This window comes from Setaria italica, chromosome VII (genome assembly GCF_000263155.2).
Source record: "Setaria italica strain Yugu1 chromosome VII, Setaria_italica_v2.0, whole genome shotgun sequence".
Classification (NCBI taxonomy): Eukaryota; Viridiplantae; Streptophyta; class Magnoliopsida; order Poales; family Poaceae; genus Setaria; species Setaria italica.
The window spans coordinates 15,625,343-15,641,477 of record NC_028456.1 but is presented as its reverse complement, the minus strand read 5'-3'; the positions used below and the strand labels follow the sequence as shown (position 1 = coordinate 15,641,477).

General features: G+C 43.1%; 2 protein-coding genes across 7 annotated transcripts; one reads left to right on the top strand and one right to left on the bottom strand.

Annotated features, from left to right (window-relative positions):
• Window positions 1-752: 752 nt before the first annotated feature.
• On the bottom strand, window positions 753-6,743 carry LOC101774923 (cell division cycle 5-like protein). The gene is made up of 4 exons (XM_004975279.3): window positions 6,220-6,743; window positions 3,715-5,442; window positions 2,284-2,565; window positions 753-2,026 (listed from the first exon to the last, which is right to left on the bottom strand). The coding sequence occupies exons 1-4, from the start codon at window positions 6,394-6,396 to the stop codon at window positions 1,280-1,282; spliced, it is 2,934 nt and encodes a 977-aa protein (XP_004975336.1). The 5' UTR covers window positions 6,397-6,743; the 3' UTR covers window positions 753-1,279.
• A 2,348-nt stretch (window positions 6,744-9,091) lies between these two features.
• On the top strand, window positions 9,092-14,338 carry LOC101775331. Of its 6 annotated transcripts, XM_022828017.1 has the most exons (22): window positions 9,092-9,260; window positions 9,547-9,659; window positions 9,741-9,835; window positions 9,913-10,003; window positions 10,163-10,253; window positions 10,347-10,413; window positions 10,504-10,585; window positions 10,671-10,745; window positions 10,838-11,092; window positions 11,200-11,241; window positions 11,337-11,390; window positions 11,469-11,552; window positions 11,632-11,829; window positions 11,911-12,090; window positions 12,181-12,225; window positions 12,320-12,376; window positions 12,451-12,522; window positions 12,659-12,841; window positions 12,924-13,003; window positions 13,379-13,602; window positions 13,687-13,906; window positions 14,001-14,338. In XM_022828017.1, exons 1-20 carry the CDS (start codon window positions 9,146-9,148, stop codon window positions 13,557-13,559), a joined length of 2,160 nt encoding a protein of 719 aa, XP_022683752.1. In that variant the 5' UTR covers window positions 9,092-9,145; the 3' UTR covers window positions 13,560-13,602; window positions 13,687-13,906; window positions 14,001-14,338. The 6 variants fall into 6 exon arrangements, with proteins under 6 accessions (XP_022683752.1, XP_022683753.1, XP_022683755.1 ...); XM_022828018.1 differs by lacking the exon at window positions 12,451-12,522; XM_022828020.1 differs by lacking the exon at window positions 12,924-13,003 and having other exon boundaries at window positions 13,441-13,602.
• Window positions 14,339-16,135: the final 1,797 nt, after the last annotated feature.

The following is a 16,135-nucleotide window of genomic DNA, read 5'->3' as shown; positions in this document are numbered from 1 at the left end:
AGGAGGTGCAGGAGGATGCGACAGCACGAAGATTCTTTCGGCGACAAACTTGTCTCGGAACATGCGTCAGGTAGCTTTCGGACAATTTGACCGACACCAGCATGCTCGTTTGGACGCGCTCAAGACTCAGAAAAGCTGCACCATCAACTACAATTGTCAACGCTTGGAACTATGAAGGTGTCAAGGACACATCTAGCCCCTTAGATTGCGGGATTCATTTTTCACCACTCATGGGGTCTACACTGATTTGTGCGTAATTTCTGCGACCCAAAAGGGACTCTAATCTTTCTCTTTTACTTTTTTGACCAAGAACGTCAACCAGGTTGTGTTGCAAAATTACGCATTGTGAATTGGGATACAGCATCATGGCATGCGGGCCCATGTCCTCCAAAGGGTAAATAAAGATTAAAGAAAAAAGAGAGAGACACTCATACTGTCGCACGGCATGCACGTTTAGCAAGGATTACGAGGCCGAAAAAATGATGTGATTGTCTACTTTTGAAGATTAAAGCGGCAGCAAATTTGCCAGATCATGCGGTAATGCGCTCACACTAAAGAATTAAAGCAGCAGTAAATCAAGCCTAATGAGATGCATCACATGACAGCCACTTTGCCTCTAATTACAAATGGCATAGAAAGGTGCTGTCAGATGAGATGGGAACAAACTCTAACATAGTTTCCTCTTCTGCTATATAAATCCACAAGTAGCAGCCAAGTTGGCCTAAGACAAATTCGATAGGATAGCCAGATAGTGAACACAAATGGGAATTTTTCAATGGAACATGCGAGCAAAAGCTTCATCCAAAAATGGTCCGAAACCAAATAAACTAAGGTTAAACCCCTACCACCGTATTGGATGGGTTCCACAGTAACAAGCAATTTTTCCATACCCGACCAGTGCCAACCAGCATAAAAAGTAATATGTTCAACACAGGGCTCAATGATGAGGGTTTACTATCTAGTAAGCATCCAAAGAAAAATGACAGAATCAACATATTGCAGGACCTGACATCTGTAAAGTCCCCCAGCAACAATGGGCATAAAATGCAGGGAAAAAACTCAGCAGTTCAACACCTATGAGCATTCAATTGCTCCACACAGGAGCCTGCCAACTTGGTGCTATCTCAAGTAATTTTAGCAATGCATCACCGATCGCACGATTTCCTTTGATGCTCTTCATTTCCATTGATATATATTGTCTTCATTACCTTGTCCAGTGCTGACGCTGACTTCAGCTTCAGATCACAACAAACGATATTTACTCAGGAACCATGTCATTCTACTCATTTGTGACAGCATCATCACCATCAGAGGATAAAGCAGTATTTCCTTCACTGGCACCAACCAATGGAAGGTTACTCTTGTTATCTTCCTGATTGACAGCATCCACAGGCAAACTGCCATTGGAATTATCCTGACTTTCTAGCTTGGATGCATCGACCATATCACATGCTTCACCATTCGTGGTGACATCATCACCACTCTGAACATTAAAAGAGTTCTCTTGAACAGAAGCCTCAGTGCTATCCCCTTGAGTATCCGGTGCTGGGGGAATAGGACCAACGAATTCCCCATCTACATTACTCGAGTCCACGTCCATCTGATCCTCATTGATTTGCTTGCTTCCTGCAGGTACCTCATCAGGAACACTGTTCGTCTGTTCTTTCCCCTCTTCAACATTACGTCTCCTTTCATTTTCTTCCTCGTCAGCACGATTCTGTGCTGCAGCCTCCTCTCGAGCACGATTTTCTGCTTCTATTGCCTCCTGTTTCCTAAGTTGAATCTTGTGCTCCTCAAGCTGTTCTTGCATTCTATGGTAAATAGACACCAAATCACCATAACGGCTTTGGAGTGTCCGTTCTAATGCTTTCTGTTTATCCACTTCTTCAGTCAAATTTCTAACACGGTAGGAAGCTGCCAACTGTTCCTGTTTCTGGAGCTCTTGGAAGCATTCAAGTTCTGTTGCAGCAGTATCCATCTGTTTGAATGTATCTTGGACCTGCGACCACAGTTTCCCAGCCCGTACCTAAAGATTCAAACAGGGAATCCAAGTATCAGCATTGAGAGGACATTACATATGTGCACAATTTTATATCAATAAAAGTTGTAAAACAAACCCAGTATCAGGTGAAAACCGGAACGCCCATATTTTGGGAGTATGTAAACTGATATGCCAGAAGTACAGCACATAACTTAGCATTGGCATATGACACACTGCCTAAAAGAAGGTTTGCAGTAAGTATGGACACACTCCAATGCAAATGATGCATGACCTCAGCTTACCTGGTACCCTTGTGTCAGAAGTTTGATCTTCTGCTCAAGACGAGAAGCCTTCTTAGCTTCATCATCCATTCTCTTCTTCACAATTTCAAACTCATTTTGCAAAGCGGATATCTTATCAGCATTTCCAGCAACACTGGCAAGACCATAGCTGTTGTTTGCAGGAAAATACATAAGGTCCTCTTGGCATGCATCATGAGCTTTCACAAAATCATCAAAAGATTCACTTTCATGCCCCATGGCCACACGAAGATATTGAATCTCCTCTTCAACCAACGAACTAGCCTGCAAACAAAAGAAATATAGCCATATGAATACCTTTCTCGTCATTGCATGATACAACACTATTCACAGGATAGTAATCATTAAAAGAAACAAAAATATAAACAAACTAGATGTAATCAATTTAAGCAATTAAGTGTTATCTGTGGCATGTGAAGGTAAAGTACATAACATAGTAATACCAACCAAAACATCTTTATTCTCTTCCAGATGATAAAAGTTTTAGATCCGAACTGCATAATGCCACTCTGGAAAACCTCTCTAATTCACATAATTAATTTCCAGCTATTAAGTGCCTCTTCCACCAGGAGATATAATTTCTCAAGGAAACTTTGGCCTTTAAGTGAAAGGATGAAAGGTAAAAGAATTTTCTCCACAAACATTGTGCGTGAAGAGCACGCATGCCAGATGGCCTTAGATCGTTGGCAACATTTCCATCTTCTCTATGTCCACAAACAGTATTGGATCGTCTACAGGAATCAAAGGAAATCTAGCTTTTTCGTGTGACACTACACCTACATGCCTGCTATACAATTTGCATATTGATAAAATACTAATAGAAGTCCAATGAAGGCATTAAGAACTTTCACGGGGTGACTCATTTTGTTCCAACTATCCCTATGGCTCAAAAAATTATCCCGAGACTAAAGATCATCCTTTAATATTAGCCCAGACCAAGCCATGCCAAGGTAAAAATAAACAGAATATTATAGTATTCAATCATTCCCTTTTATTCATCACCTCTATGTTCATTGTACCCAACACTCTGATAAAGATCGAAATATTAATTATTTAAAACCACATTCTTCTTTGAATCCTGAAGCCACATGCCCATAATATAACATTCCTACTACACACACACTAACACAACTACCAGCACAAAAATTCATGTCATTTTCCCGCCACCCAGTCTCCAGAAAAATATCCATTAATCAGTACTATAAATATAGAGAACCTAGACAATCAAGACTAAAATTGTAAACATGATTCATATCTGCTACTCCATTATATCCTGTCTCATCAAGATAATCAGCAAGGGACAGCGAACAAATTTAATACATCAGGTCTACTGTCAATAACAAGGTACAGTAAGGGAAAATAGCAATAAGATCATTGTCACATTACATTACAATGTAAGAAAAGTAAATGTACCTCTTTTAATTCGTACTCGTCAAAATCCTCAATTTCAGGAACCGCCGCCGCATTTGCCTGCCGCTTGTTCCCTTTCTTTTTCTCTTTCTGAGTTTTATCATCAAGGGGGTATTTAGCATTATCATGCTCAAGGAGCCTAAGAAGTTCCTCATGTATCAGATCATCAGCCTGTTCAAGTGATGTTGGAGGCACAAAGGTACTTCTGCTTCTGCTTTCACCACCTTTAATCAGAGACTGCCGGAGAACCTCTACTGAAGCAGCAGGTGGCCTAGGCAAACTTCTCTGCAACACTTTGGATCTCTTTCTGAGCAACGCCTCCTGCCTTGCTTGTTCCTCGGCCCTCTCTCGTGCTAACCTGTCTGACATGTCCTCTTCAATTCTCTCTTCAGCCTCTTCCTTTTCATCCTCAGTGATAGGTGGCATAACTATCTGGTACTCATTCTTAGGCTGTGGAATAGAAGCAAAACCAGATCGCAGGCTCTTTCTCAGTTCAGCTTGTCTACGAAGCTCAAGCTTAGCACTGTCCTGCAGTTCCACCTCTTCATTTATGCGAAGCTCGTCTCGAAAGGGCGTAGCTTTTGGAGTTAAACCAAAGGAATTCCCATCTCTGGAGGGTGTCATGCCAATCCGTGGGGTGGCACCAGGACCGGGGCTTGCCAATGCCAAGGGTGTCGCCATGGGGTTTGGAGTCTGTATCTCCTTCTTACGTGGTGTAACACCAGAAAAATCTGATGGATGAAGATCTGGGTTATCCCCTCCTAAAAGAGGTGTTTGTGACTCCCTTAGACGTGCAAGATTTTCTGCCTCCATCATAATAGCATCACCCTTACCAGCTGGAGTTCTCTGTGGAGTTCGCAATGGAGTCATACCAAGCCTTGGAGTCTGGGAATAGCTGGATAGCAAGGCTCTCGTGGCAGTACTTCCTTCGCCAAGCTCCTCAGCTAGAGCAGGATCACCAGCACTACCCATCTTTGCTATCTCCTCTAACTCATGATCAGAAATTTGTGGTGGTGGAAGCATTAGTTTGGACCTCTTTGTGACAGCTTCAGGGTCATTGAGTTTATTGGCTTGCATTATTGCAGCTGGGGCATCTTGCCGCTGCAGAATCTTGTTCCTGGCAATGTCTTGCTTTCTCAATTGTGCCTCTATATCCACTCTCCGCTTCCCTTCAAGCTCCTCAATAGTAGTTGGAAATTGCACGTGCTCAGGTGGCTTGTCCTCACCAACCGTATCATAAAAGCCTGGAGGTGGTCTCTTTTCAAACGCGATCTCAGCATTATAGTCAATACCCTTCCTCTTTCTCTTCCTCTGCCGTGTATCAATGCCAGCAGCCTTCAGCTCTCTCCTTTTTTGCAGTGAAGCAAGCCGCCTAGCCTCTTCAAGTTGCTTCTCTCTTGCTTTTCGTTTAGCCTTTTTGCCCCTGGTGTTAGCTAATCTAGCCCTTGCCTCGGAAAGCATCTCCTTTTCATCTTCATCCATATCGACAGGATCAGGACGAGCAGGTTTTGACTCGGGATTTGGATCAATCTCACCAGGTCGCAATTTCCTTGGGTCATCGTTAGGTTCATAATTCTCATCTTTTGCACAGGCAGCATCAAGCAGTTTCTCATAACGCTCAAGGCACTGAGATGGTGTCCGGCCAACAATAGGTGCAATTGTCCTCCATTGTGTAGGCATGAGTTTAGCAAGATGGAGCAGCTTCTCATCCTCTTCTCTTGTCCATTCAGTCTGTAGTCAACAAAAGACGTAGTTAAAGTTGACGAAAATGGAAGAATCATTGTCATTGTGGCATGGCAAAGCAAGTAAGCAAACAAAAGAAATAAATAGCATGGCATGATTGGGGATAGCTAAAATAGCTGTATTCATTGATTGTAGCAGTAAACCTTGTGCACTAAAGTGATTTTAGGCTCTGTGTTTTTCAGTTTTAACCAGAAGATATTGAATACAGCAAGAATTAGATAAGAAAAATTCACTAGTTTCCAATAGGAGTTCCCATATATGCATTTGCAATGAAGTTCATGATTCCAAAACGATACATACCCAATAGTAGTTCAGTTGAAGTTAGGTGCTTAGGTGCATATCCAACAAAAAATGCGCTTGTGCCTACTATGACAGTTGAGTTATAATGTGGTCTAGAACTAGAAATTATTCTCAAAAGTAATCAATGGAGACAGGGGTAGACATTTTCTGTGTCAATGTAATAATTCAAGAGTTAACACCATCACATCTTGGAAGTTCTGGAAGCTCCTCTAACATTTGCAATAGTTAGTGCATTTTCAAAAAAAAATGTGACGTGAGCTTACTCGCATCTGCAATATCAAACGTAACCATTCTTTACAGTAACATCGGCAGGCAATCATGAACTGTGTTCGTCCATCCTAAAAGTAATGCCTGCTAGCTAAACCTACAAACGCCCATACGAGCAAAAATCGTTGGGTTCGCTAGAGATGCAAGGCAGCAGGGAGGGGGCTACTGCAGGTGGCGGGGCTGGAAGTTGGTTCGTACCTTCTTGATGGATGGGTCGAGCCACTCGTACCATCGCGCCTTGCACTGCTTGGCCGACTTGCGGACGAGCAGCGACGAGATGCGCGCCCACTGGTTCTTGCCGTACTTCATGACGGCCGCCTTGAGGATCTCGTCCTCCGTGTTCTTCCACACGCCGCCCTTTATCATGATCCTCATCTTGTCCGCCTCCTTCCCTCAGCCTCCTCCCCGGGTTCTTCTCCTCCGTAGAGGGCAGAGTGGTGGTCTCCGGCTTCCGCCGCGGTAGTCCCCCGGCCGGGGCCGCTCCGGCGAGGCGAGCCGACCCCCGCCTGGGTTCTAGGGTTCCGCCGAGGCGGCGGCGGTGGCGGAGATTAGGGGGAGGCGTCGCGCGCGCACGCGGTTTCGGTCGGAGGGGCTCCGCGTGGTTGAGAGTTACGGCGGGCGGGACGGCGTGGGTGGTGCGGCGTAGGCGGCGGCGGCGGCGGGGTGGGATGAGCGGAGGGGAGAAGATGGGCGGAGAGAGAGGAGGAGCGGAGCGGGAGGGAGCGAAACGATGCCTGCTCGGATCGGTTCTGGATTTGGGCTTAGAGAGGCTGTGCTCGGCGGTCGTGGGCCTCGTGGCGGTTTGTTCGTCGTATGGCCCAGCCGCCGCGCCCAACAGAACGGCAGTGTTGCAGGAATAAGGAATCACGAGTTGCGGATAAGTGTGAAAAATTTGAGGTATAGATTTTAAAGACCAACGAGAGGAGTCGTTTCATTTGAAGTGGACAAACAAAAAAACCATAACAGAGAACCCTTGCAAGAACAAAGCTGTGAGAGTCATGGATGTAGGAGAGTAGTACAACTGCAATTGAGTATCCAATCTAGCAGAGTTGGACGAAAAGTCTTGTCTAAGAACAGGAAGTTTTTAAGCCCCTCCTACCAGAAAGCATATGCTTCTAAGACTACTTATGGAACACATTCTATCAGATTTTATTCTGGCCTCCAAAATATATGAAATATATATCCATCTTGATCGTCTCGACGAGAGCTTCTCAATGGTGCTTTCCAACTGGGCCACTTTTATGTATATTTTGATATGTCTTGTGTACATTATCTTTGAATGCAAGTAAGGTCTTCTGTAAACAGTGATTCACCAGAACTCGTGGAAATGATTAGAGATAATTCCTATTTCTAGTTTGGTGTTTGTTATTTCACTATTTTGATAGTGAAGTTGACTGTTGGGATTGGTATAAGAACCGTCAACAACACCCCCACACTTAGCTCTTTGCTCATCTTCAAGTAAAGGTTGAAGGACTAAGGTGGACATCTCCTCAACTGGTGTGATGCATGCATATAAGTTATTCCAAGCCTTACCTTTACCTATGAACTTCGAAGTGCTTACCACGCCATCTTGAGTAGTTGAGCAATGAAACGGATTACACCACAACAAATATCACCTTTTGTGACAAATACATCATGACATTAGACCTATTCGTCATTATGGCATTCGGTTTTATGACGTTGTATACGAGGCTACAACTTAGTGACAAAAATGAGGTGTTCGTCACTAAGACCGACTAGCATCATAAAGTAGTCCAATGCCAAATCGTAACGAACTTCATTTTTGTCATTAAGGCCAATAGTTGAACGTCACAAAATTTCCAAAAGAAAAAGACAGGGTTAAGGTGGATCCCGCTGCCACTCGGATAAGTGGGTCCTACTGTCAACATGGGTCCCGCATGCCATATTTTTTTCTGCTCTTTTTTCGGCCCGGCCACCCTTTTGTTCAAGAATTTTTTATTTTTATATATTTTTTTACGATTTTGCAGAAATAAATAGTGGAACGAAAAATTTGTAGAAATGGACTATGCCGCCGGTTGAAACAACGGTAATGGTGCTACCGCCAGTTGAAACGGCGGTTGGAAGTCCGGATTGCGATGGAGCAGCCTGGTTTAGCCTGGTTTATTTGTGTGTCAAGCTATAGCCAATTGAAACGGCTATAGCCGTTTGAACCTGTTATAACTCTATTTTTTTATTAGCTATCTTTCATATAATTTTGTATGATATTTTTAAGAATAAAATATGCAGTTTCATTTGTCACTTTTGATTGCAATATGTAACTAAACTAAGCTTAATCTACTATACCAACTAACTAAAATTTATCTGTATCCAATATGTACACCTAGATTTGATCTAATGCTACACCAATACAAATCATAGCTACTACTACATCTACTAACTGCGAGTTCAAAACTTACCTGAACCGAAGCGCAGATCCGGCAGAGCTTCACTTCAAACTTCCCTCCTCCCCTCCCTCCCTCTCCTCTCCTCTCCTTCCTTCTTGCCCCGAATGAACCAGGGAGCTAGGCGCCGGCCGTATTTCAAGTTTTGTAGGTGGGGCAAGTTATCACCGGCCGATTTGGCGGAAAGATCCCACTTCCGCCGTTTGAATCGGCGGTAGGAGATTCCGCTGTTTGAACTAGCGAAAAGATCCTGCTCCCGTCGTTTGAACTGGCAAAAGGAGATCCCACCGTTTGACGCAGCGACAGCATCCGGGGCTCACAACCTCCCGCCATTTCAACGACGGTAAGAGGTTCTGCCGCCCCGTGGGTCCTGACGTGGCGCCCTGTTTTCCGTTGACGTCGAGTTTTTTTGTTATCGCCGTGTCAACTGGTGGTTTCATCCGGCTACAACCAATTAATTCGGCAGTAGGCATCTAATTCTTTAAAAAATCTGCAAATTTTTCCCTCGAATTTTTATTTGTGCAAAATCGTATGGGGTCACATGGGGTCACGCTGTAGGCTGTACGGCGCGAGCGCGACACCGCGCGATAGGTTTTTCTAAAAAAATAGAAAATAAACAAGAAAAACAAACCCACACGGCCCATCAGGCCCATCTCCAAAACCCTCACCCTTCCCTCGGAGTCTGGAACAAAGCGGCAGCCGCGTTGCGGTGAAACCCATTCATGGCGGACATCGCGGGCATCATCTACACATCCAGGGCAATAGATTTTGGTGGGATTCAAAGGATTATCGCATACCCCGCCAATCACCATGAGCGTTCCGCTCTCCTGGCGTTGTGTAAGTACTCTCTACTGGGCGAGGAGTCAGCGGATCCGGTAATTTGCGTTAAGTACGATTTCTTTTTGTCGGCGCTGCACGCGGATCGGACGCAGTTGGGGGTCTTGTAGATTTGATTTGAGTTTTTGAAATCTTCGGATTGGCGTTTAGGCGAGGGAGGCGGATCGGACGCCGTGTTCTTTTTTTTTTTTTGTAGATTGGCGTTGAGAGTTTTTGAATCGGCGGCATCTTCTGATAAAAACGCGATTCCAATTGATATCTTCCGTTTGTTTTAAACATTTTGCAGATAATGCTCTGAGCTTGAGGGGTGATCTCACTGTTCCCCAAGAGGCTGAGCATCAAGTTCCCCTTCAATCCCTTGTGTCGCGTTTGCAAAGAAAATACCGCCGCTCACACTTGGTTTGTCTATCAACCATTCGTTCTAAATATTTTGTGATTGTGATTCAATTTTAATTTTTAGTGCACTTATCACTTTCTCAGGGCCTTGGTGGTGGTGACGTGATAACCAGAATTGAAATGAATAATTGCATAACAGCATTGTCACGGGCGATTAATGTTTCTGTTGATTTCACAAAGTAAGTTTTGCCTGTTAGTTTTCGATGTGTTATGAATAGGGGTTGTGGTTTGACGTCATTTGGTGGATGTGTTGCAGATCTGATGGTATCACAAGCAATACTGTAAATCTTGAGGTATTTGAACATCTGAAAGTCAGTTTACATCATGGCAGGATTGTTGATCATGAGGTATTCTTTTATGTTTGTTTGCAATTGTTGTTTCTCGAGTTCAGAATATTAATTACTGTATTTAGATAGTGTTCTATTTGAAATTCCTCTAGATTTTTAATTCAGTACAGCAAGCTTTAATGCTAGCTACCTCTTACACTGAGCCATTTTGTTTTTTAGAATGAAGTAGTTGCCAATGCTATTGGAGTAGGACCTCATGAAGTTTTCAGGGCAGCAGATCCTGATGCACCTATTCAGATTATTAATGAAGGTACCAAACTTTGATTGATATGTTTACTAATGTGTTAATCTATTCAATTAGGTGCGTTACAACTTAAGTATGTACTTTCTTTTTAACGCGCAGATCAAGAAGTAGTGAATTTGCCGGAAGTAGTGGAGTTCTTGCAGGGCACAGGTTTAACCGATTTCGGGTACATGTTTACACTACAATCTAGCTTGCATATTTATATTATTTTTAGTATTAATTAATTTTCGTGTGGGTTTTTTTTCCAACACTGCAGGTTACAACAATTGATTGAATCTGCCCAGGATGAGCAAGTGTTTGTTCTATTCTGGAATAGATCATTTCATACAATGATTAAGGTTCATAATCTTCAATATTGTCTTTTGAGAACTTCAACAAACTTTGCTGTTCTTTTTTTAGTATTTCACTTGCTTTTCGATGCAGCACGATGGCAATTTGTATGCTCTACACAACTATATGGATAACATATCTACAAACATTGTATGGAGAGAGTTCAATGTATGTTGTAGATGTTTTTTTTTTCATGCTTGTCTGTTACATTGATAGGTGACCCCTCCCTGTCCTCATCCTCTGCTCCCTAATGCCAACAGTTACAAGGTGAAGGGCAATTCTTTACCAGCAATTTTGTGCTAGTTTCTGCTGCTGTGCTACAAGCTGAAGCTGTTGTAGAAGCTGCTGAAGGAGGAGTGCCTCCGCAAATGTTGCCAGGCCCTGACCAGTCAGGGTCAAGTTCACCTCTCAAAGCCCACCAATGCAATAGGCGAAGTTGTCAGCATGTCTATTTGTCTGAAGTGAACTTGAATCGCCATAAGCAAATTCATTCTAAAGATCCAAAAGTTACAATTGTGTGTACGCTTCTAATGTGCTTCTTCCTGCTCTCATATTCTTCTGTATGATTTCTGTCTGAATTTTGTCAACTCAGTTGACCTGTTTGCTGCTGTATGTTTTATAGATTGGATTCAATAAAGATGAAATTGGTAAATTCTGGGATAAGGTAAGCTATTTGTAACATTTTTTTTCTATAGCTTACTTGGGTCCATAAGAAACACACAAACTTCTGTACTTAAAATCGTTTGCTATCCTTTTCAGTTGAATAATAAGGATGCTTGCATTATTACTTCGATTATGGACATGAGAATTCAGGTAATTATTGTACTAAATTTATCTCTACAAGTATTGGGATAAGAATTTTAAATTAGTATAGAATTGAAAAACTTTCAGGATATCCATGGTGATCTACTCTGCGAGCTTATTGAGCAGACTGCTCCAGAAGACATATTCTATGGCATAGCAAATAAATTGAAGGTATATTTTTTAACTAGCTCCCTTTATTCGATTGCACACATTTAGGTCCCTTTCATCTTTTATTTATTTTTGCTCGCAGGATACCCTTGCTGGTAAGGAAAAAATATCATCGAGTGAGCTTTTTGCTCTTCTTGATGAAGGCAGTGAGAGAACTGCCTTCTCAACTGATATTCGCCATTTGCCCAAGAAGGTGCTATCTTGTGAGATGGGTGTTCTTGCTTTAAAAGAAACCAGCAATGTCATTGCTTGCTGGTGTTTCTTTCTTGAAAAAAGATTGGTAGGTTTAATCTTCTGTTGAGCAAAGGCCGTGATGTAACTTAAACTTATTTATCTGACTTTGAATTGAAATTTAATGCAGATTGATGATTGGTCTAATTATATGGATGCTGAATCCACAAAATTCGCTAACCTTCTTTTGGATGGTGATAAAGACTCAAGATTTCACATATGCCCCAATCCAGGTTGTGAGTTAAGATTCTTCTCACAAGTAAATTACAATAGACATATGCAAACTCATATAGAAGATCCAAATGGGAAGGTTTGTATGTTCTCTGTTCTTATCGTCCTTAATGCTCCATTCACAGTTATCTTATGTCTATTTTTTTAACTCATTGCTAATTCTCTGTAGGATTTTGTTGAGAAAAGGACTCAAATTGGTGAATATTTCGATAAGGTGAGCCCATTTGTAATGAAAAGTTTCTTACAGCTTACGTAATTCTTTGTTTCAATTAATCCCTTAACTTTGGATTTATTTGTTTTCTATACAGCTTATTACATCTGATTCGGCTGGACCTGTGTTGTCACTTGATCAAGTGAACATCAAGGTAATTGCTTTTCCCATCTGCACAAAAGTTTATCGAGGCAATAATCTGTGCTAAACTGAAATGCAAACCCTCAGTCATTCAAGTGGAAGACTGTTAAAAAGTTATTGAAGAAGGAGCAAAATCCTTTGGTTGCTGGAAAGCTGTTGGTATGCTTTTTCATGTAAATTGTATTCTTTTATATTTATGTTGTCTTTTGCGAAATGTGTGTATTTGTGTGTATATATTTGTCTTTTGCGAAATGTGTGTATCTGTGTGTATATATTTTCTTTGTTTTTTCTATAGGATGCCATCAATACAAAGAAAACAACAGCAGATGAACTATTTGCAGCGCTAGATAAAGCCAGTGAGGGAACATTGTTTACCAATGATGTACTTAGTTGTGAAGACAGCAAAATCTTTAAGGAGTGCATACCTACACCAATAAATGCTACTGCAGCTGTTAGTTATTTCTTGGAAAAAAACTTGGTATGTCATTGGAAAGTGAAAGAATTGTTGTGCCTTTATATACATGCTTCCACTTCATTTGATTGACCTTGAATTGTTACAGATTGAGAGATGGTTTAAATCCAATGCTACCAATAAAATTGATTTGCTAGGGCAAACTGCGGGCCAACAGCATAAGCAAAGGTTATAAACTTTGACATGTTTTATGTTTTTAATATGCTAGTGAACCCTAAACGTAGCTATATTCTGGGACTAAGTGTGCCAGGGGATTTTTAAGCTACTTTCTGATATGGAGGTTGTTAATGGTCAATTCATCATCTTAAAAGAAGCTTTAGACACACTGACGGCTAACAGTGCTTCAGAAGATTTCAAGAAATTTTTTGAATGAGTTCTGAAGTATAACTTCTACAGTGCTGATCTGAAGAGTTATCCTCTATATTTTGATGAATTTCAGCATGATATTCTGAAGATTCCAGATCCAGAATTCAATTAGGATGACTTTGTCAGCTTTGAAAAATATATTGCTTTACATTTTGCCTTTATGTCTCCGTTTAGCAGATCAAACTTGCTGATGCACCTTTACAAGGTATATGAATCTGCTCCCTGTGTTCCACCTGCAGACTATGAGCCGTTGAATGCTCTATTTTCTAGAGGACTGGAGGTCTATGCCTGCAGTTTACTTTTATTGGATGCAGTCTATTTTAATGGACTTAATGCTTCTGTGTACACTCAGACTTAAGTTCTCCCGTTACTTTGGCACGCATGATATGGACCATAGAAAGGTACCGTTATCTGGATAAAGTTTGCTTTTGACTAGTGATCATCTTTGTTTGCTTATAAGTTAATGCAATCTATTTTATCTGCAGCTTGGTTCAAACCAGATGGTGCTCGATATGTTGATTACTGATCTGGTTCTTGGACAAGCGCTTGCTCCTTATTTAACTTACTTGATATTCTTTGTTGTTAAAGTTACTAAAAGTTAGACCATTTTTTCGTCTTATCATATGTTGATTGATTATTTATGGCTTATTAAAAAATTCTCTCTTTCAGAGTATTTTGAGCCTTTCATACGTTCGAAGCATATGAGTATGTTCCACTCATTTTACCTTTACCTTTACACTTATTTGCTTTTCATTAACCTTGTGCATCCAACACCCTAACGAGTATACATATAATGCAGTGGTGAGGTATTTTTGTGCGTCGAGGATGACAAGGATGATTCATCAGAGGAAAGCTCTGATGATTCAAGTGATGATGACTGAATTCATGTTTAGAAGTGTTTCTCTTAAGTCATTGATATAGCCATGTTTAGAAGTGTTTTTCTTAGAGTCATCAGTTATTTTGATGTAAAATATTACTCCGTGCATTGCATGGAGCCTCCCCTCTATCGTGGTTTTTGTTAATGGAAGTTTACATGAATAAAAATTATGTATATAAAAAAATATGGAGTCTGTATGGTGATATTAATATTATACCCCTTTTGCTCTATAATGGTCAAGTCTGGTACTTTTGAGTTCATTTAAGTTGCAAATCTTATTAGTTGATAGCAGGCAGTGGAGAAAAGCTCAGTGAGACGATGCTGAATTCATGTTTAGAAGTGCTTCTCTATTTTCTGTCACTGGAAGTTTACCTTAAAAAAATTATGTAAATACAAATTGCCCTATGGAGTTTGCGTGGCGAGATCCATTCGAAGTATGATTTTTTCCCCCCTCCGCTGTGTGATTTAAGGGCTCATTTGGGAGGGCTTATATATGCCAACTCTGGCTTCACCTATTTTACTCATTTGGAAGGACTTATATATACAACTCTAGCTTCACTTGTTTTGCGCAAACCGAGGTACTAGTGTGAACCGTTTCACAATTCTAAAAATAATTTACAATTCTAAAAATAATTTAGAAGTTGGGTGAAGTCATTTTCTTTACTTCGCTGGTGAAGCTTTTCGGGGAGAAATCCTCCCAAACAGCCTTCTACAGCTCATTGCGAGCTAGACAAAAGCATTCGGAGGCTGGCTAGCCTAGCGGTAATGACATGATGTGGGTAGGGGGGAAGAAACTCAAGTTATCTTCGACTCAAAGTTAACTCCTCCTTTTTTGGTACAAATTAACTCCTCTATTTTTAAACAAAACGCATCAAACTATGTTCTCGAGCAATGGAATTAGGATCCACTAATTCTAGACATTATCACAGGCTGACTTGTTTTTTGATGAATTTTTCAATATGACAACGCACCACACGTATGTGCTCCTAACACACGTCTAGAATCACTAAGATTTAACTGCGGGCACCCATCACATCCCTGCTCCAGAATTGGACGTGTGTCGCGACGAGAGCGACGGGAGGACGTGGAGGGCGCGCGGCGCCTGCTTGGGCTAGGTGGTGGTGGTGGTGTCGGGCGGTGGGGTGGGTGTGTCGACGCGCGAGGTCGGGCTGGGTGGGCGAGTGGTGCGGCCGACTTTTTTTTATTTTCGCCCTTTTCACGAAAAAATTTCACAAATAGACCCCTGGTGAAACCAATTCCAAAAATGGACCCTTAGCTTGGCGCCAGGATGGTTGGCGCCAAGCTATAACGTCTTGGCGCCAGCCTCCATGGCGCCAAGGTCCCCGCACCGCCCCTCCGACGTGGCGCCGAGCCTTGGCGCCAGCGACGGTGGCGCCAAGCCTTTTACCACATCACCGGGGTCTCTATCCTTTTGCGCGTCCGTTTCCATTCCGAATCATTTCAAATCGTGCCACCACCCTCGGAGACCGCCGCCGCCGCCGCCCTCGGAGTCCGCCGCCGCCGTCGCCGCCCGGAGGCCGGCCGCCCGAAGCCGCGCGCCCGGGCCCGGCCGAAGGCCGCCTGGCGGCCGGAGCCTTCCCGCCCGGCGCCCCCCGCGTGGGCCCCTGCGGCCGCGCTCGCCCCCGTCCGTCGCCCGCCCGCCTGGAGCCGCCCCTTGCCCGGCCGTCGCCCGCCCGGCCCGCGACGCCGAAGGCCGCCGGCACCCAGAGCCGACCGGCCCGGCGCCCTCCGCCCGGGCTCCCGCGGCCACCCCGCGCCCTTGCCTGCGCCCGCCCGGAGCCGCCCCGGCCGGAGGCCGCCCGCCCCCAGCCCGGGCGCCCACGGCCGCCCCCGCCGGTGGCCCATGGCCTGGCGCCCGCGCCCTCCACAGCCGGAGGTCGCCCGACCCCCGCTCGGTGCCCGCACCCACCCTTTGCCGCCGGTGTGCACCAGTGAGGTAAAATTTTAAGAAGAGTTATAGTTAACTAGGTAGATAAAGAAGGTAGAATTGGTAGATAAAATAGTTAGATAGATAAATTAGAATTAGATTGTTAGGT